The sequence below is a fragment of the Sorex araneus genome, chromosome 4 (assembly GCF_027595985.1).
Source record: "Sorex araneus isolate mSorAra2 chromosome 4, mSorAra2.pri, whole genome shotgun sequence".
NCBI classification, from domain to species: Eukaryota; Metazoa; Chordata; class Mammalia; order Eulipotyphla; family Soricidae; genus Sorex; species Sorex araneus.
In genome coordinates, this window is record NC_073305.1 from 27,655,922 (window position 1) to 27,678,444 (window position 22,523).

Here is a 22,523-nt window from a genome sequence, read left to right on the forward strand (position 1 = left end):
TCTTGCTTATTGGGAAAAAAAAGTATGCACTTGCTAAACAGTCCCAAATATTACTCTTTATGAACTAAGTGTATGTGAACACAAAGTTAATGTACAGACTGAGAAACTTAAATCTAGTAATGCTGTGTATTCAGTGGTATGAATATATAGAAAGATGGTAATGATAATAGGGTAAATTGTAATTGTAGAATATTAAGCTGGAATGAATTAACTTATTGAAAACAGTCAAACATCAGTTCTTAATTAACTAGTATTATAAATATTGAAGTTTCAAATGGAAATTCCAATCAGTTGGATGCAAGATGGTTATGTACCATCATCTGGATCAATTTTTCTTAGACTTACTCCAGATCTTAAGGTTTAGAGTTTTTTCTCTTCAACATCTCAGAATTATATTTGCTTTTTCAGAAAAGTGACACTCTAAAAAGGTTAAAAGAACTAATTCAGAAATTAAAATACCTATTTGATTTTCATATAACGAGAGTATAAATTCTTAGGAAACTAGAGAATTATCTGTCTATTGGAAAAGTCCATGAAAAATCAAATTAAAACTTATACTTATATCCACATTGTGAATAATACCTTATGTACTTATCAAAATATAAGTAGAGCTGCTTAATTGTGCCTGCTCAAGATAGAGATAGCAGATTATACTAGCAAGAAAAAAAATAGTGCTTAAGCAACTTTGATTTTTAAAAAATAGACCACGCAATATTGTGTTAAGTTAGCTCACAGGAATTTGAAGTAAAATATTATGGTGTATATCTCATTTAATATTGATAGAATCATTATCAAATAAAAACTAGACTTATTCACTAGACCTTTACAAAGCTTTCTCATGAATATGAAAGTAAATTATAGAAAATATGTTCACATTCTACTGTATTGTATTCCAAATAGTTCATTTAAAAGTTACTTTAACAGCACATCAATACTTATATTGAGTTTTCTATGTTTATCTTTTTATAAATTGAGATTTATAAAATTGAGATTGTATTTTCTTTTTGGGTCACACCTGGCGATGCACAGGGGTTACTCCTGGCACATGCACTCAGGAATCACTCCTAATTGTGCTCTGGGGACCATATGGGATGCTGGGAATGGGATCCGGGTGTGCTGCGTGCAAGGCAAATACCCTGCCCACTGTACTATTGCTCCAGCCCTGAGATTTTATAAATTTATAAATTGATATTTCTGCTATATTCTTTCTATGTGGTGGAAAACTTCCTCTTTTTTTTTTATCACACCCTGCAATTAGTTCCAGTAGAGATTTCTTGGAACATATAGCAGTCAGTTATTGATGATGTTTGAAATACATGCATTTTTTTCCTCCTGGGTTATGATTTTTCCTCCTGGGTTATGAATGAGACCCAAGTATAATTTGATCTCTTTAAATATACAAATAACAATCATATCTTTTTTTATTAGGTATAAATACAGGAGAGTTGAAACTATTCTTGTTTCAACTTATATTGAAACCAGTAGTTATTCTTTTTCTGATTAAGAAATATGTATCAATTTCTTCGTGATATATTTGCAGTCCTTAAATTACTTGTCTGACAAAATATTCCTTTTCCTCACCAATGGATTCTAACACCTGGCATATATTTGACCTTGTATTCACGTTTAACTTTCTACCACCCACAGATTCTGATACTGATTTTACACTTTCTTTGTAATTTTGGTCCCCTGCCATTAGGTTCTCTATTTTCACTCCGCATCTCCACCTGTAAGCCCCTAGAAAGCACTTCAGAATTCTTCATAAATATGAAAGTGAAAAATCAGTTTCTAGAAGCATAAAATGTTTAATCGTCATTGATGGTTTGGATGACATCGTTCTCTTAACACCAAATATCAGCCAAGTGGCACAAATGGCTGGCCGACTTTGACCGTGAGTGTGGAAAGGTTGGACTGCAGCTTGAATCTCACCAAGACAATGTTCATGAGAAACAGACCAGTTCCTGATGTTCCATTTCCCCTCACGGGAACGAACATCTCCGAATGCAGTAGTTATGTATATCTAGGTTGAGAATTCAACATGACAAACAACCTATCACCTGAACTGCACAGGAGGAAGAGAGCAGCTTGGAACGCCTTCAAGAGCATCGAAGAAGTGGTTAAGAGGATGAAGAACCTCCGGCTCCAGACACATATTTCTGACTCCACCATTTTTCCTGCACTAAAAATTGCCTCAGAGACCTGGGCCCTATGAAAACAGGATGAGGATGCTATTCAGGTATCCCAAAGAGGAATCTAAAGAGCTATGCTTGGAGTATCACGGTTCACTCAAATGAGAGGAGGAATCCAGAGTCCTGACCTCTGTTGACAATCAAGAATCAGGGACACTGTCTTGTTTGCCAAGGCGTCGAAAATCTGATGGGCTGGACAAGTAATGCGATTTAGAGACAACTGCGGATTAGAACTGTTACCAACTGGATTCTATGGGACGTCGAAAGACTGTGTGGCTGCCCACCTATGAGATGGTCAGACTTCTTTGTCATGACCCTGAATGAATGGTTTGAGGCTCTTCGTGTTCTTGGAGCGAGTAGATGCCATTGGGCTACAGTAGCACTCGGCAGATGAGCAAATCAATGAACAATAGGATGAAAAGTGATACAAGTGATTGTTTGGAACTCAAATTGAGGTCAGAGTGAGGGTAAAAGATGGCCACCAGTTTCTTCAGTCACAGCAAGTCAAAGAAGATGATGGATGCAGCAGCTGGAGAGATGTAATGATATTTTCTGTATCTTTTGCCTTTCCTCAGCTTTTCTTGCAGTTAGGTATACTCTATTTCATCTGGGACATATAGGAGTCAGACAATTCCTCTGTACTGCCTAAAGAAATATTGAAATACCACATTTATTTCAACATTTTATAATACTTTTTATAAATCATTTAAAATCATTACACAGTATTTTCTGTAACATTCTTTAAATAATGAACTAAAGTTTTATTTTATTAGCTAATAAAGTTACTACTGTATATATTTTTATAGAGTAATAATTTCAGTTGAATAATTTTGAGCCCTGTTTATTTGATGTAAAAAAAGTTGTATTAGAGGGGCTGGAATGATAGCACAGTGGGTAGGGCGTTTGCTTTGCATGTGGTCGACCCGGTTCGATCCCCAGCATCCCTTATGGTCCCCCGAGCACCGCCAGGAGTAATTCCTGAGTTCAGAGCCAGGAGTAACCCTTGTGCACCACCAACTGTGACCCAAAAAGCAAAAAAAAAAAAAAGTTGTATTAGAATTTATGTTAGAAAAGTAGCCACTGATCCGATACATAATAACTGCAAAATATTTCTCTCCTATCTTAAGTATTAGAAACATTAAGATAGAATAGCCTATATAGAACATGTATTACTTATAATTTGATGCTGCTTGGCAATAATTCTTTTTAAAATTACTGTGAGGCCATAGATGTAATTCAGTAGTAGGACACTTAAATTTATGACACTCTGAATTTGATTCCCCACACCACCATCAGAAAAAAAAAACATAAAGAGGTGTGCCAAAGGTAACTGAAAGTCTTGGGCCAGGGACATAGTTCAGAGAGATGGAATGCATGCTTAGCATGTGGGATACCCAGGTTCCATATCTTGCACTACATAATCTACAAACACCACCATAAATGACACAACTAAAAATAACCGAGAGGTATAAATCTGCTTGTATTAAGCATGACCTCCGAAGTTTTTCATTCAAATCAAATACAGTATAACAGTAATAGTTAAGTAGCTTTTATAGCAATTGTTAATCAACCTAAGGGACCAATTGTTTGTTGATTTCCAGTAATGTGGAATTTTCTGATAATGTAGTCCTTAATGAACTGCCACTCATTCTCGGTCATTTATCTCTGTATAGAAATCTTTTAAGTGGATATCTTTATAAATGTTTATTTCTAATATAAATTTAAAAGATAAATTTTACCTGATTTTTATATGGAACTATAGAGTGGATCTCCCTATTTGTGCCTCATTATTTTTCTACAATGCTGTAAATGGAAGTAGAAACTGATGTATAATTTTTAATGTTTGGGTATATTACATGTGAATATTTGGTGTCTTGCTTCTTACATTCTAACTGTACTTTCCTTAGTCACAACACTGTAAGCTTATTTGCTGCTTTTTATTCCTGTTTTTCTGAAGAGTATTTTTTGAACAGTATGTCAGTCTCAACAGCTTAGTAAACTGTTTAAAACTTAGTTGATGTATGTTTCTGCTAAATGGAAAAAAATTAAAATATATCAAGAAACTTCTAGAGTTTTATGTCTTTAAAGAAAATACCCCTTAAATATATTTTTAGAATAGGATTCATTTATTTCTAGTACTGAGGACTTTTAGCAACTTGGTCAGCAGCCAGTGGAGCAGATGGGGGAAAGGGGAACAGCATAAAACTGCTGAGCTCTATTTCTGTTATTCCCGAAGTAGTTATAATCTTCAGTGTAATCACAGCATGGATACTACATCTCCTTTGGCAGCCTTGAACAGGAATTGCCAACTTTCCGTACCCTGTCGTTGGATTAATATTTAAGTAATTAATCATTTCAATTGGCTAGAGTTTATTAAAACCTGTCATGAATATGATTTGATTCTCTATTATCTTTCCTATGAGTAGTACCTGTCTCTTATTAACCCTACATATTGCTCTTTCTTCTTAAAATTCTTCCTTTATGATATATTCTATGTATATATATGTATAATTTGTATATACAGAGTTAAATACTATTTATATATAAATGATACAGATACTAAATTTGTGACTTTATAAAATACAACTAATCAAATGCATGATAAAAATAGTAATAGGTTTAAGTCGTTTTGATAAAGCTAATGGAAGTCAAAGGAGAAAGTTTGATACTTGATTGACACATATCTTTTTTAAAACATTAAAATAATTTAAAATATTTTCTTTTCAAAGTTGGCCAGGTATTCTTTGCCCTGATCCTTTAAAAAGGAAATATGTTACCTATGACCAGGCTGGAAATGTTGAAAAGTATCACATAGAATTCCTGGGTGATCCCCATTCAAGATCATGGATAGAATCAACATTTGTTGCTCATTATAGTATCACACTAAAGGTATGTACATTAGCATCAAAACTGTAGCCCTTTAGATGTATTTTCAATTATAACCATTTTGTCTCATACCCTAAAAGATATGTATTTACTTTCATATTTATATAAATTAAATGGTTGTTTATGATTTAAATTAAACAATTTAAAATTTTTCCTAAGGAAGTATAGATATAAAAATAGCCATGGGGTAGTTTTAAAATGTGTACTTCTGAGTTTATTTGGAAAAAGAAATAATTGCTATTTAAAATAATTTTAAAATTGTATAATTTCTTTAACTCTCTTGAGAAGACTCTGGTTGTAGCCCTAGCTCATAGGGAAATGAATTATAGAATAAAACCAGATTTTTAAATTTCAAACAGAATATTTCATTATGCTAACTCCTTCAGTATATTCATGTTTTTAAAACTATAAATCACATATTACAACTAATGAATTGAATAAACTTTTAGGTTTATGAGTATAGGTGGGTTAGACCTTTTTTTCATGGATTTAGTTTAACTGTTCATAAATGGATTTAATTATCTGTAAATATTAAAGTGTTTTATCTGAAAATTATTCTTTCATTAGACATCTGATTAAAAACTAGATGTGAGCGGCTAGACACATAGTACAGAGTTAAGACAAATGCTTTCCTTGCATCCTGCTGACTCTATTCAAACCCTTGGCACCACATGTAGTCCCCTAAGACCTCCCTGATCAGGGTCTGAGCACTACTGGGTGTGGCCAAACCACCAAAACTCCCCACCCCTACATCAAATGTAGATGATATAAATGTGGATGCCTTTATTTGATTTGGATGATTTAAACTCTTTGGTAAGAAGTATGTATGTTAAATGGTTGACAGCAGGAGATAAGTGAGAGTTCTCTAATCTGACATCTTGGTGAATAAATGTTATTTGATATCAACAATGCCTCTAAAATACTAAGGATTTTTTATTATGAAATTTGGAAGAGTAGGAAATATTGTATTTATTCTTCTTTACATTGTAATGAAACCAATTTCTTTTTCTCTTTTTTTAAATTTGTAAATAACATCAACTTTACTCATTTTATAAAGGATGGACCAGGTGGATAGCTTTCTTATCATAAAATTCATGTAAAATAATGTATTACGTATCCACTAGATTAATCATATTTGACTTTTCAATGAAACAGGCCTATTATCTTTGCACTCTAAATAATGCTTATTTAAGTAACTCTAAGGATAATTTCTGAATTTCCTTCATATCATTTTGTATAACTCATAAATTACTTATCTATTCTGTAATGCATATCTAACCCATCTCCATCTCTTAAATCTCCCACTTACACTTGCTCTTTTGATTTTATCATTTGTTAAACAAAATTCAAGCATCTCTCTGAATAAATTTAATCGTTTAAAATTTTTTTCTTTAAAAATTAGCAAATGTTGGGGCTGGAGTGATAGCACAGTGGGTAGAGCATTTGCCTTGCACGTGGCCGACCCGGGTTCGATTCCCAGCATCCCATATGGTCCCCTGAGCACCGCCAGGGGTGATTCCTGAGTGTAGAGCCAGGAGTAACCCCTGTGCATCTCTGGGTGCGACCCAAAAAGCAAAAAAAAGTAATAATAAAAAAAATAAAAATTAGCAAATGTTGAGTATAAATAGCAACAAAATACATTAAGTTTCTGTAAGGATAATATCTTGATATTTGTTAGTACTATTGCTTAAAATACTTTAGACAGTCCTTTTATAAGGCTTAGAGAAAATAAACACATGCTTATTTCCGTCATTGATTTAAATTGTACTTTTCTCTCAGTTCCATTTAATGTATCTAGCTTTAGTAGTGAGACTAAAGCAGTGGGAGATAGTAGCACTTTAGATATGCATAAACCTTAAAAATTATGTTAACTCTCCTCATTTGCTTCCTGTACTTTATTTCATCAGTACACTAATATTTCAGTAGCATTTTATGTTGCAGTATTTACAACTTGCTTGCTGTAACCTTAATGATATGTTTAGTTTTTCAACATAAAATTTCTACTTCTTGAAATCAGAATATGTAAAGTACTTTAAATTGTATATAGTAATTTAATTTATGTTTTTATTTGTTTTTAAAAACTGTGGTAAAATATGTATATATATAGCAGAAAATTTTACATCTTGACCATATGTTCAGTAATAATCTTAAGTTTTATTTACTGTTAGTAATCCTAGAAAGGTAATGTAATTGTGATCCCATATAGAACATTACAGATGGCAATTTACTGTCATTTTAACACAATTTCTTTTTATTTAATTTAATTGTATGGGTTTACCATTGATTTACAGTACTGTAAAATTGTGGTAGTAGAGGAAAACAATATGGACGACTCTCAAAAAATTAGAGGTTGAGCTCCCATTTGACCCAGCAATACCACTGCTGGGAATATATCCCAGAGAGGCAAAAAAGTATAATCGAAACAACATCTGCACATGTATGTTCATCGCAGCACTATTTACAATAGCCAGAATCTGGAAAAAACCCGAATGCCCTAGAACGGATGACTGGTTGAGGAAACTTTGGTACATCTATACAATGGAATACTATGCAGCTGTCAGAAAAAAGGAAGTCATGAATTTTGTAGTTAAGTGGATGGGCATGAAAAGTTTCATGCTGAGTGAAATGAGTCAGAAAGAGAGAGACAGACATACAAAGATTGCACTCATCTAGGGTATATAGAATAACAGAGTGGGAGACTAACACCCAAGAATTGTAGAAATAAGTACTAGGAGGTTGACTCCATGGCTTGGAGGCTGGCCTCACATTCTGGGGAAAGGGCAACTCAGAGAAGGGATCACCAACTATAATGTAGTCGAAGGCCATGTGGGGGAAGGGAGTTGCGGGCTGAATGAGGGCTAGAGACTGAGCACAGTGGTCACTCAACACCTTTATTGCAAACCACAACAGCTAATTAGAGAGAGAGAACAGAAGGGAATGCCCTGCCACAGTGGCAGGGCGGGGTGGGAGGAGATGGGATCGGGGAGGGTGGGAGGGATGCTGGGTTTACTGGTGGTGGAGAATGGGCACTGGTGAAGGGATGGGTTCCCGAACTTTGTATGAGGGAGCATAAGCACAAAAGTGTATAAATATGTAAATGTGCCCTCATGGTGATTCACGAATTAAAAATAAATAAATTAATTAAAAAAAAAGAAGAAAATTCAGTAAAAAATTTCAAAAGGCAAAAAAAAAAATTGTGGTAGTAGAGCTACACATCTTTGTATATGTCTCAATTTACCCATCACCAATGTTTCCAAGAAACCTTACTACCAAATTGTCTTTTTGTACTATTCTCTCCAGACTTCCTGCCCTTTAATTTCACGTTGCTTCCATGGTTTTCATAGGACAAGTTAATTTTGTTTTTTGCCAGTTAGTTTTCTCTGGTCATTTATTTCCATGTACATAGGAGTGAAGTGATCTGGTAAATTGTTTTTCACTTGCTGTTTTGCCGAATAAAATCCCCAGTTATATCTATTTTGTCAAGAGATGCAACTTCATCTTTGTAAATAGATGAATAGTATTCTGTTGAGTATATATACCCAGATTTCCTTATCAGTATAGCAATTCCTACTTTTGTCCTTTATAATTTTAAATACTTTCCACAAACTTTTTACTATGAATCTGTAATTTTCCTAAAATATTATGAATTACTTGTAATGCATAATATGAACAGATCCTGCTTTTTAGTTCTTTATTAAGATAACACTGGTTTGCAAAATATAAATATTTGTTAAGTGTTAGAGGTACAGTGTTACCATACCACACACACCATCCATTGTTGTCCTTTCACCCACCACTCTCCATAGAATCTTTCCCTTCCACACTCCTTGTAACCTACTTGGTAAGCTTAATTTTCTCATAAGAGTTTAAGGACTTTTTTTCATTAAACACTGCCTATTCCCTTGTTTTGTTTTGTTTTTTATGTACCACTTATGAGTAAATTCATCTACTATTTGTCTTTTCTTATTTTATCTTATTGTACTATTAATATGACACCCTCTCATTCTATCTATATTGTTGCAAAACACAAAAGTTCATAATTATAGATATAAAAAGTATACATTTATCTTTTCTTGTAATTTGATACACTTGAGCTGTTTCCCATTTTTGGTTAGTGTAAATAGCACTGCAATGAACAAAGCCTTACATGTTCCTTTTGAATTAGTGTCCTTGGGTTAGATAACAAGAAGTGGAATTGCTGGAGCATATGGTCGGTCTATTTTAAATTTTTTAAGTAGGCTTCATACTGTTTTTTATAGAAGTTTATTTCTCATCAACATGGAGTAAGTATTCTTTTTCTGTCCTTTTATTTTTATTTTATTTGGGGGCCATACCCAGTCATGGGGCTGGAGCGATAGCACAGCAGTTAGGCTTTCGCCTTTCACGCGGCCAACCCATGTTCCATTCCTCCACCCCTCTCGGAGAGCCCGGCAAGCTACCAAGAATACTGAGCCCGAGTGACAGAGCCTGGCAAGCTAACCGTGCATATTGGATATGCCAAAAACAGTGACAGTAAGTCTCTCAATGAGAGATGTTACTGGTGCCTGCTCAAACAAATCGATGAACAATGGGATGACAGTGACAGTGACCCAGTGATGCTCAGGAATTACTCTGTGGTCTGCACTCAGGAATTAGTTCTGGCAGTGCCTGTGGGACCATGTGGGATGCTGGAGATCAAACCCATGTCAGTTGCATGCAAGGCAAGCGCTCTACTACTGTACTATCTCTCCAGCTCCTGTTTCTGCCTTTTAGATACGGGCCTTTCTCACTGGTATCAGGTGATATCTAATTGTCATTTTGATTTGCAGAAATAATCCAGTTTTAGTCAACTTTTATCTGTGTGTAATGCCAAGACCTCACAAATACAATGCATATGTTCTATATACCTTGAGTTATCTCCCCAGATGAGTTTAACATTTTATGTATGGTAGAGGTAGCAAGGCAATTTTGTTCTTTTGTATTTGACTACTTAATTTTTCTAGCCATGTTTGTGGAAGGAATTTTCTTTTTTTTTTTACCTTTTATGAATGCTTAAATTTTATTAATTATTCTTGTTGCTTTAAAATCATTAATATCCAGACTCTGAAATTATTTATAACTTTATTTTGGGGTGAAATTATAAATAATTTGGGATACTTTCTTAAAATGTAGGATTTACTGTTTCCCTCATACTGGCTAGATATCACAAATATAGTTGTTGATATTATTGATACCAAGGCTTTTTAAAAATTTTACTTTATTAGTTACAAACTTGCTCCTCATGACATTTTCCATTAATATACATATGAATGTGTGTGCGCACACACACATATACATATATGCCATGGTGCCATGGGTAGCTTGCCAGGCTTTGCTCTGTGGGCAGGATACTCTCAGTAGCTTGCCGGGCTCTTGGAGAGGGACGGAGGAATCAAACTCAGGTTGGCCGAGTGCAAGGCAAATGCCCTACCTGAAGCGGTCTGAGAATCTGTGTTGTTTCTTGATGAATCTCAATAATCAGTTTAGAGCAGATCATTTCCCCATAAATGATATTTTTTTTTGTTTATTAGAATTAACTATGTAAGATGTTCATTCAAAGTACAGCTATATATTTATATATTTGGGAGTGTGGCTGGAGGATAGTTTTTTTGAGGCTCATCCTGCTTTGCTCAGGGCTGAGTCATGGCTCTATGCTCAGGGATTACTTTTGGCAGTGCTTGGGGGACCATATATAATGCCCAGGACTAGCAACTACATCAGCTGCATGCAAGGCAAGCAAGGCACAACACTCTCCACTATCTCTCCAGCCCCTAAAGTATTTATTTTTTTTCACTATGATTATTTTTAATAATGTTTAAATATGCTTATAACTTATGGTTCTAAGGAATTCAGGAAAATTATCAACAAAATCATGTCTATCTTTAAATTCCTTTCCTTTCTCGTGGTTGCTGATTTTTCTCCCATGACCACTAGACTCCCCTGTTTTGTTTCTCTTTCCTTCTCTCAACATCTGATTTCAAGCCAACTACACTAAGTGACTGATGTATTGGTTCTATAAAAATTGTTTTCTAGAGGATGTCACCCAGATAATGAACCACACTAGAATGGAATGTCAGACTGGGGTTTCTTAAACTATACAAAAGACATGTGCCTGTTGTCTATTCTATCTTACAAGAAAAAGACCTTAAATATTTGAAACACTTAAATCATTGCTTGGTGAGAAATACATACATAAAAATATAATTAATAACTGCCCAGTTTTTTCACTTGCTGATATTTTATATTAAAAAGTGTTATATTTTTTATCTATATCTATCCCACTCCTAACATTGTAGGGAGTATTCAGTCTCTGTACTGGGATTCCCAATATTTCAAGCAAATAATGGAGTCTTAGCATAAAGGTTTAATTTTTTTCTTCCCTTTTCCCCCATTGAATTCACAGTAATATCTCTCAGTCCAGTAAAGGATCCAGTAGAGGATTAGACTGAATAGAACTAGAGCGTTAAACTTAACTGGTTCATATACTTCCTGTAGAAATAGAAAAACATTTGTTAATTTGATTTTAAATTGTGCCAGATTTGATTCCTCCACCCCTCTTGGAGAGCCCGGCAAGCTACTGAGAGTATCTCGCCTGCATGGCAGAGCCTGGCAAGCTACCCGTGGCATATTCGATATGCCAAAAACAGTAACAATAAGTCTCAGGATGGAGATGTTACTGGTGCCCACTCGAGCAAATTGATGAGCAACAGGATGACAGTGACAGTGATAGTGACAGCTGCTGCTAGGATAAACAAAATTCCCATTATATCAGTGGGAAACATAAACAGAGCTAGAATTCATTATTATAAAATTATAAACTGACGTTGAAAATGACAAATGAGAGGAAAGGCAGATATTAGCAAGTCCAGAATTGTGTGACACAGGTATGATGTGACTATCTTCTAGTTTGCATCAAAAGAACAAACATGTTTTTACTGTTCAGACTACTGGTTGCTGATGTAGAAATCCAATTTAAGAGAGAGACAAGATTTCCTTGTGATTAACTTTCTGCTGAATTGGTTTAAGTGAAATCATCTGCCCAAAGGAGGGAAAGAGCAATGACTTTGGAGTGACAGTAAATAGAATGATGCATCAGTGAAATACATGTTTAGAGTCAGTAAGATATATTCCAAATTTGAAGGTATATATGTGAACAATTGACATAAATTGCTATGCAAAGTGTTCTATAATAGTTATTGCTGTTAATTCCACAAACATTTAGTGGAGATGATATTATTTAGATTTTTGAGATACAACAAAATAGACTTAGATTCCCATATTTTAAAAAATTTATCAAGTAATAAATGACGACCACTATTTGAACTTCTTTCTTTTTTTTCAATTGAATCATCGTGAGATATAGTTACAAGCTTTCATGTTTGAGTTACAGTCACACAATGATCAAACACCCATCCCTACACCAGTGCACATTCCCCACCACCAGTATCCCCAGTATACCCTTACTTTCCCACTCTCCCCTTGCCTCCATGGCAGACAATATTCCCCATACTCTCTCTCTACTTTATGATTTTCAATGCAGATACTGAGAGGTTATGATGCTTGCTCCTTTATCTACTTTCAGCACACATCTCCCATCCCAACTGATTCCTCCAATCATCATTTTCTTAGTGATGCCTTCTCTATTCCAGCTGCCTTCTCCCTTCCAACTCCCCCCCGCCCAACCCCTGCTTATGAGGGAGGCTTACAGCTATGGAGCAATCTTCCTGGTCCTTGTATCTACTGTCCTTGGGTGTCAGTCTCATGTTATGTTATTTTATACTCCACAAATGAGCGCAGTCCTTCTATGTCTGTCCCTCTCTTTCTGACTTGTTTCACTTAGCATGATACTCTGCATGTCTATCCACTTATAAGCAAATTTCATTACTTCATCTCTCCTTACAGCTGTATACTATTCCATTGTGTAGATGTACCAAAAGTTTTTTAACCAGTCATCTGTTCTCCAGGTTTTATCTATTATGAATAGTGCTGCAGTGAACATATACGTGTAGATGTCATTTCTACTGCGCTTTTTTGCACCCTCGGGATATATTCCCTGAAGAGGTGTTGCAGGGTCATATGAAAGCTCAATTTCTAGTTTTTGAAGGACAGTCCATACTGTTTTCCAAAAAGGCTGGAACAGTCAGCATTCCCACCAACAGTGAAATTTGTCCTTTTTTCCCCATCTCCACGCCAGCACTGGTTGCTTTTGTTCTTTTGAATGTGTGCCAGTCTCTGTGGTGTGAAATGATATCTCATTATTGTATTGATTTGCATTTCCCTGATGACTAGTGATGTGGAGCATTTTTTCATGTGTCTTTTGTCCATTTGTATTTTCTTTTTGAGGAGCCTTCTGTTCATTTCTTCTCCCAATTTTTTGATGGGGTTGGAGGTTTTTTTCTTGTATAGTTCTACTAGTGTCTTGTATATCCTGGATATTAATCCTTTATCAGATGGGTATTGGGTAAAAATTCTTTCCCATTCTGTGGGCTCTCTCTGTATTTTGGTCATTGTTTCTTTGGAAGTACAGAAGCTTCTTAGTTTGATGTAGTCCCATTTGTTTATGTTGCTTCCACTTGCATGGTCAGTGCTGTTTCGTCCTTAAAGATGCTTTTAGCTTCAATGTCATGGAGAGTTCTGCCTACATTTTCCTCTATGTACCTTATAGATTTATGTCTAATATTGAGGTCTTTAATCCACTTTGATCTGACTTTTGTGCCTGGTACTAGACAGAGGTCAGAGTTCATTTTTTTTGCAGGTAGCTATCCAGTTTTCCCAGCACCACTTGTTGAAGATGCTTTCCTTGTTCCACTTTGCATTTTTTGCTCCTTTGTCAAAGATTAAGTGGCCATATATTTGGGGGTCTGTGACAGGATATTCAGCTCTGTCCCATCGGTCTGCAGGTCTGTTTCTAGCCCAATACCATGCTGTTTTAATTACTACTGCTTTGTAGTAGAGTCTGAAGTTGGGGAAGATGATGCCACCAATCTTCTTTTCCCCAAGGATTGCTTTAGCTATTCATGGGGAATTATTGTTCCATATGAATTTCAGCAGTGTTTTGTCAATTTATTTGAAAAATGTCATGGGTATCCTGATAGGGATCGCATTTAATTTGTATAGTGCTTTGGACAGTATTACCATTTTGATCATGTTAATTCTCCCTATCCATGAGCAGGGGATGTGTCTCCATTTCCTAGTGTCCTCTTTTATTTCTTGAATATCTTTGTAATTTTCCGTGTATAGTTCCTTCACCTCTTTAGTTAAGCTGATTCTGAAGCACTTGATTTTGTGAGGTGTTATTATGAACGGGATTGTTTTTTTAATGTCTCTTTACTCTCTTTTGTTATTGGTATATATGAAAGCCATGGACTTTTGGGTATTGAGTTTGTAGCCTGCCACTTTACTATATAGTAAGCTGTTTATAAACTATATATATATGCACATATATATATACTATATAAACTCCTAGAGCTATTGTTTCTAGGAGCTTTTCTGTAGAGTCTAGGGTTTTCTAAGTATACTATCATATCATCTGCAAATAGTGATAGCTTGACCTCTTTCTTTCCTATTTGTATGCCCTTGATATCTTTTTCTTGCCTAACTGCTAGGGCCAGGACTTCCAGTACTAATAGGAATGATGAAAGTGGGCAACCTTGTCATGTGCCAAATCTTAGAGAGAAGGCTTTTAGTTTTTTCCCACTGAGAATGATGCTTGCCGTGGGTTTGTGGTAGATGGCTTTGACTATATTGAAGGAAGTTCCTTCGATGCCCATTTTTCTGAGAGTTTTCATCATAAACAGGTGCTGGGTCTTGTCAAATGCTTTCTCTGCATCTTTTGATATGATCATATGAGTTTTATCTTTTCTTTTGTTGATGTGATGGATTATGTTGATTGATTTCCGAATGTTAAACCATCCTTGCATCCCTGGCATGAGTCCTTCTTGGTCATGGTGTATGATCCTTTTGATGAGTCGTTGTATTCTATTTGCTAATATTTTGTTGAAGATCTTTGCATCTGTGTTCATCAGGGATAGTGGCCTATAATTCTCTTTCTTTGTGGTATCTCTTTCTGCTTTTGGTATCAGGGTGATATTTGCTTCATAGAAACTGTTTGGAAGTGTTTCTGATACTTCAATTTCCTGAAAAAGCTTAAAGAGGATTCAGAATAAGTCCTCCTTAAAGATTTGGAAGAATTCACTAGCAAATCCATTTGGGCCAGGACTTTTGTGCCTGGGGAGACTTTTTATTATAGTTATTTGAACTTATTTCAATGAATTTAGAAGCACAGTAAAACAGTCTGTAGGTTTTATGCCTTTTGAGATTTTAAATATATGTTTAGCTTTGTATCTAAAGGATAAATTTTATAAATTATAAATACTTGTAGTTGCAGTTAATTTTAATATTGACATCATTAAATATGAGTTGATAAGTTGGGATTATAGATACTGTACTATAGCTACAGGATTATAAAAAGGTTCTTTCATTTCCCAAATAGATCATACTAAATATTTGATTAGATTACTTTAAAGTTTGGTAGTGTTTTTTTTATATAGAATTTAAATTATTTGAAATTGGACACTTTTTAAAAAATATTTATTTATTTTTAATTAGTGAATCACCGTGAGGGTACAGTTACAGATTTACACATTTTCATGCTCCTGTTTCCCTCATACAATGTTCGAGAACCCATCCCTTCACCAGTGCCCATTCTCCACCACCAATAAACCCAGTATCCCTCCCACCCCCCAATTCCATCTCTCCCCACCCCACCCTGCCTCAGTGGCAGGGTATTCCCTTTTATTTTCTTTCTCCAATTGGATGTTATGGTTTGCAATAGGGGTGTTGAGTGGGCATTGTGTTTAGTCTCTAGTCTAATTTCAGCACATATCACCCTTCCCGCACCATAAACCAGTGGCCTACTGTGTTAAAAGAAGAGCAATGGGCAAGTTATGAAGCAGTAGAGAGAATATCAAAGCTTGGGGAGGAAACTGTCCATATCTTCTGATTTTCAGAACCCATTTACTGAGGACATTCTTCCCTATATCAAACTAAATGTCAGAGGTTTATGTATAATAATTCTTGTTTTAGTTATATTTTCCCTGATTTATTCCAAAAAGTAGTAAGGCCTCTTGTGTTCCCATTGGATTTTTTTTAATATTGAGACACTTAAAGGTGGGTCATGCCAGCCTTTTTGACCTAATGGTAAGAAAGGTGGACTGAGAACAAAGAGACTAGTGCCTCTGAGAGTAACAGGCTAGATCAGAATGGCAGAGAAGAATTATCAATCTTGGAAGAGGACAAAAGTGCTTTAGTGCCCTGGGAAGTGGTAATATCTTTAAGAGCTAGATACTGTAGCACAACAGTTGTTTGAACTCCCTTGATGGTTAAATGGTTCCATCAATTCTCCTACCTCCTAGAAGATTTTAAATTTTTGTCCAAATATGGCAGAGGTGCTGTTAGATATATTTATTTGAAGCAATTAAAGACTCATAATGGGCCAAGAAGTGTGGTCTGAAATAGTGATGACACCCTTCATGGATGTAAAACAGTCACTACTAAAAAAGGAAAAAAACAAAAAAAAAAACAGTCACTACTGAAATTCGTATGGAGTCTTAAAACTCACAAATACCCAGACCAATTCTGAGCAACAAAGATGGGTTATATTGCTTTCCTTGACTTTAAATTATACTATAAAGCTGTACTAGTAAAACTGGTGGCACTGGAATAAAGGATACCTCTTAGACCAATGGAATATAATTGAGACCTCAGAAATAAACTCTCAGATTTATGGACAATTAAACTATGACAGAGGAGCTGGGTAGATATAGTAGAGCAAGTTTTAGCTTCTTTAACAAATGTAATGGGATAGCTAAACTCAAATCAGTCAAGTGGGATCTCAGATCATACATAGAAGTAAATTCAATGTGAATTTAAAACTTGAGATTAGAGTACATAAAATATATTGAGAAAAATGTAAGCAAGACTCTCCAAGGTGAAGACCTCAGAGATGTCTTCACTTTCATTACATTGACAAAGGCAACAAATTTGACAACATTGACAAAGGCAACAAACACAAAACAAATGGGATTATGAAATTACATCAAACTGAGAAAGGTTTTGCATAGTCAACTTTGGCGAAAATAAAAAATCATCTGCATAATGGATAAAATATTTGCATACTTTACATTAGATAAAGGACTAATATCCAGGATATGTAAAACACAAAACTCAACAACAACAAAAAAACATAACCACATAGAAAAATGAGAAGTAATGAACAGACACTCCCCCAAAGAGGACATGTTAATGGTCAATAAGCATATGAGAAGATGTTCATTGTCACTGAATGTCATGGAAACACAAATACAAATGTCAGTGAAATATCATCTCACACCAGTGAGAGTAGCATATTACAAAAGACTAGGAAAAAAAAACAGTGTCTCTGCGTGCATGCGCGCGCATGTATGTGTGTATGTATAGATGTGAAGAGAAAGAAAACCTTATCTACTTCTAGGGAATGTTGTCTGAGTCAACCTACATGGAAAAATAGCATAGAGACTTCTCCACAGTAAGAAAGTGGGGCTAGTATAGTGGGTAGAGTACTTTCCTTGTAAGTGGCTGACTCCCAACATCACATATGACCTCTCAAATCCCTCCAGCAGTGAGCACCTTTGTTGTGACTCAAAACAAAACAAAAAGTAAGAATAGAATTTCCACATGGCCCAGTGGTTTCACTTCTTAGCATCTATAACAAGGACAAAAAAGCATTAGCTTGAAAAGATTTATGCCCACCTATATCTTCTGTAGCACTTATAGCAATAGCCATGATATAAAATCAACCCAACTGTCTATTGACAAATGAATGGATAAAGAAGATTGGTGTGCTGAAAGAAAAGATAGAATCTTTTCCATGAACTTGAGTGAAATTGGAAGGCATCAAATTAAGTGAAATCTCAGCAGGAGAAGGACAAATACCAAATGACATTACTAATACAACATCCTCCCACTGTTCATTGATTTGTTGATCGGGCACCAGAAACGTCTCCATTATGAGGCTTGTTGTTACCTTTTTTGACATATTGAATGCACCACGGGGAGTTTTCTAGGCTCTGCAGTGTGGGCGTGATACTCTTAGTAGCTTGTTGGGCTCTCTGAGAGGGATGGAGGAATCAAATCCAGGTTGGCCGAATGCAAGGCAAACGCCCTACCTGCTGTGCTCTCACTCCAGCCCAAGGTTTGTAGATAAACCCAAAAAAAAATGGCATAGGTTATATCAAATGACTTCAAACCTTGATCTTTGATTACAAAACAGATTACCAAGCAGTAGGTGGAGAAGGCCTAGGGGGACAGAGAGGAAGAGGTAGATTAGAACAAGTGAAGAGTCTTGGGCATTGGGCACTTTTGTTAGTGGTGAAGATACAATGGCTGTGTACCACAAAAATTGTAACTGTTAGTACTATTATAACCATATTTTCTAAACTACAATAAAAAATTTCAAAGTTAAAAAAATAATAATAGTGTATCAGTCCTTACTCTTTAGGTACCACACATCCCTTTCCAGGTTATTTGAATCTAGAGAATTTAGAGACTAGCCCTCAAATGATCTTCAGATTTCATTTCATTATGGTTGACTGAAGGATGTCACTTATACATTTTTTTGAACAAAAATATGGTTATGGAGCATTGCTTATCCTGCTACAATTTCAGGCTGTTATATCTTTATTCATTGTTACATGGGAAGCAATCTTAAAACACAATGCAAAAGAATGTTTGAGCTCCCAGATTGCAGATTTTTATCCACTGACCTTACAGGATGAACAAACCTGTAGCCATTATTTTTCTTGAACTTGCTACTGCATGTTAGTATTTGGTGATAATACAGACTTTTCATTTAATCAGAAATTACTGAGATAAAATAGTTGGATTCTTTCTGAATTCAAGGACAATGTGAAACTATTATCTAGATCTCAGTAAGCAAATAATATCCAGTTGAAACAGATTGTATGAGGAGTAATTTACAAACTTTTAAAAATTTTGGAAACGCATTTTTCTCTGATGTAGGGAGCTCTTTCTTCATCTAGTTCCTTAATCTCAAACATCAGACTTTCTTGAAATATTCATATGCTTTGCATATCAATACTCATTTACAATCATGGATTCAAATTTTATGTCTTCTCTCACTTTCTATCTATAGAAATTAAATATTTCCCATTCACTTAATTAAGTAAAAATTTATTGAGAAAATTCAAGGTGCCAAAGTAATATAAACTTAGTGAAAGACACAGTAATTCTTTTTAGGATCATAGAATTTACTGAAATTTGAACATTAATAGCTATTATTATATTCTTGTATGAGTCATTGATCTTAATTCTTTGTAGGTTTTTAGCACCTTGACAAGTTTGCTAAAGCTAAACCTTAAAATTTCCTCCTTAAGCAAATTTATTTTAGAACTGTATTCTGTTTTGCTTTGGAATTAGAATTAAAATTAAGCTAATTTGAAAGTTCTAAAAGTTTGTGTATGCCCAGGTTTTAGTGAAAGTATTAGTTTTTAAGAATGATTATTTTATTATGAGAAAAAATAATTATTTTCACAAGGGAAAGTGAGGTGCAAAACCATGAAAGCAGGACTTGCATAACAGGTGCCAAAACTGACTTGTCATCTCTTATCCAATTTACATTAAGATATAAAAACTTGGAGCTTGAACATACAGAATTATTTTTGGAGAAGTGATGTTGTGCTTTGACATTTTTCTTGTATCTCTTCTCTCCCCGTCTTGTTTGTTTTCATGTCTTTTGTGTATGCTATGTGGCTTTTCATGTGATCTTAATTTTGTACTCTGATATTTGAGCAACCTGTTGTTTGGTTGTCCACCTCCCCTAATATGGCCTGTAACCCATTGAGATTACAGAATGAGATAAACAGGTTATTATATCCTGATTGCAGAAGGAGGAAGATTGGTGGTACTGAGAATGGTCATCATTCTGACAATTTTCATGAACAACAAATCAGAATACCTGGGAGAGAGTACAGTATCATGGTCCTAACCACAGACAGCTTCTGAAGAAGCTTGCCCTGTCCAGGACTTAGTCAGATGTTCCTAGTTTTGAACATAATTTCTCCTACATTTTAGAAGTACTCCATGATAATTCAAGTCCTTCAAGTCCAGGAGGCACCAACCTGACTGCTTTAAGAGCAACCACAATAAAAGATATTTTCTGCAATTTCTCCTCTATTGACTAATCCTGATCTTTCATCACCTGTTGACCTAGATGGACTTCCTTCCAGGACATTTACTCAAGCACACTAAAACCTTTATCCACAAGATATATGCACACCTTTGTTCATTATAATATTCATAGCAGCCAAAAGGTCTAACTCTATTAGCAAAGATTAAATCTTTCAACTTGCTGCAACATGGATTAGATTGGAGGATATCATGCTAAGTGAAATGAGTCAGGAGGAAAAAAAATCTTGAATGGTCTCTTTCATAAGTGGAGTATAAAGAGATGAAGCTAGGAATAAGACACAAACTCAGATAGTGCCAACAGCACAGTTATCTGTGGCAACAAAGGAGGGGGATTGTGGGACTGTGGTGAGTTACTGACACTGGTGGTGGGTGGTGCTTTATAATTGTAGTAGCATAGCAATTATAAAGCAATAACATGAAAATTATAAGCCACATTACTAGTAAAATTACTTTTATAAACTTTAAAAAGTCTTTATTAAATATGTAGTTAATTTTCTATTTGAGAGTTCGCCAAAAAGATAAATGTGTATTTATTCCTTCAAAAGATAAATTATTTAAAAACAGAGATGTTTTGCCTTTGTTTGGACTTAATTCAAAATAGCATCTCCTTCAGTAATTTTTCTTTCAAAAGGTAGACATTCAAGTTGAACATTTAACTCATTAAATACGGCTTTTAAAATTTTAACTTAATTACAGTGTTATTACTATAACTCATTCAAGCATAATGGTCAGACTTCACAAATTTTGACTTCTAATTAGTATATGGAATGAATCTATTATGTTGGATGAAATGCAGAGTTTTTTTTTTTTGCCAATCTAGGATTTTTTTTCCTTGAAAGATTCTAGTTGAAAAATTAAGTTAAAGTCCCAAAATTCTTACAAATGCAGGTTTGGTAACTACTGCAGAAAGATTCAGTTTCTTTGAATGAGAATCATTTATACATGTTTTGAAACATACAAACTCATTCAATTAGAAGTTTTAGTAGGAAAGAAATGGGCTAATCAGGTAAAATAGTTACATCTCTAGGTGTTTTAGTACTTGTTGTTAATTCTGCCCTGGTTGAGTTGGCTACTATAATTAGCAAAAAAAAGAAATGAAAATACACATAAATAAAAAGAAAAAATATTAGCAAATGGCTGTTTATATGGAAAATATATGGAATTCAAATGAAAAAACTATTATATGCATTTTAATCTATTACAGATCTCTGTTCATATGTTAGTTTTCAATGGACTCCCCTAACAACTTTATATTGCATTATCTTTTTTTAATTTCTTAGTACTTAAAAATGCTTATATGATAAACTTTCCTTATTTCTGATATATAAGGATGTTCCCTTTATACTGACTAGAATATAAGTATTGTGTATTTTATTCAATGATAGTATTCCAAAATTTAGAACATACCTAAGTATAAGAGTTCAAATTATATGTGAATATTCATGTAATTCTGTAAAATTGTAACACTGTAGCACTGTCGTCCCATTGTTCGTCAGTTTGCTCGAGCGGGCATCAGTAATGTACCCATTGTGAGACTGGTTAAATTGTAAAATTGTATTTATATAAATAACATAAACTCTTGTAGATGCATACACTATCATAAGACAATGAGAGAAACCCATGATAATGAGAGAAACAGTACCAGAAATAAGTAGGTAGGACATTCTATAATTTAACAGTGTGGCCCATCATTCCTTAATTAATAAAAAATAAAACAAGAAAAAATGTCACTTGAAACTGCAGTGCATAACTAGCCAAGCCTAATTCTGAAACTCACAATTCTTTTTATAACAATCTTAACAGAGTTCCTAAGATGTTTAACGTAATACCACTAGGTGGCATATACTTACTGATAAATTCTTAAAGACAGGCACTTTAGAGAAGCTTTTTTAGTTCCACACACTCAAGTTTACTTTGGCTTTACATTGGATTCATTTTTTTCAAGAAATTTAAACTTCAAGTGTTTGACTATACCAACTTTTAGGCTGTGTTTCACTATAATTTTTACTTAACAGTATGAGTTATGATCATATCTTGAATCTCCAAATGCTAGCTTAAATAAACTTCAAAATTCTTTAAATTCTGATGTTTTTCTGTAGCATTTACCATCTTGTAATCTTGTTTTTGTCATGAAATAACTAAAGGAATAGAGATTTTCAAATTTTGTACACAATTCATTTGATC

General features: G+C 34.6%; 1 protein-coding gene across 1 annotated transcript in view; it reads left to right on the forward strand.

Annotated features, from left to right (window-relative positions):
- The window catches only part of ZCWPW2 (zinc finger CW-type and PWWP domain containing 2), a 109,590-nt gene that overhangs the window by 35,845 nt on the left and 51,222 nt on the right, over positions 1-22,523 (forward strand). Inside the window, exon 4 of the mRNA XM_055135093.1 lies at positions 4,919-5,078. Coding sequence (XP_054991068.1) covers positions 4,919-5,078 — 160 coding nt within the window. The remainder of the gene's footprint in view (positions 1-4,918; positions 5,079-22,523) is intronic.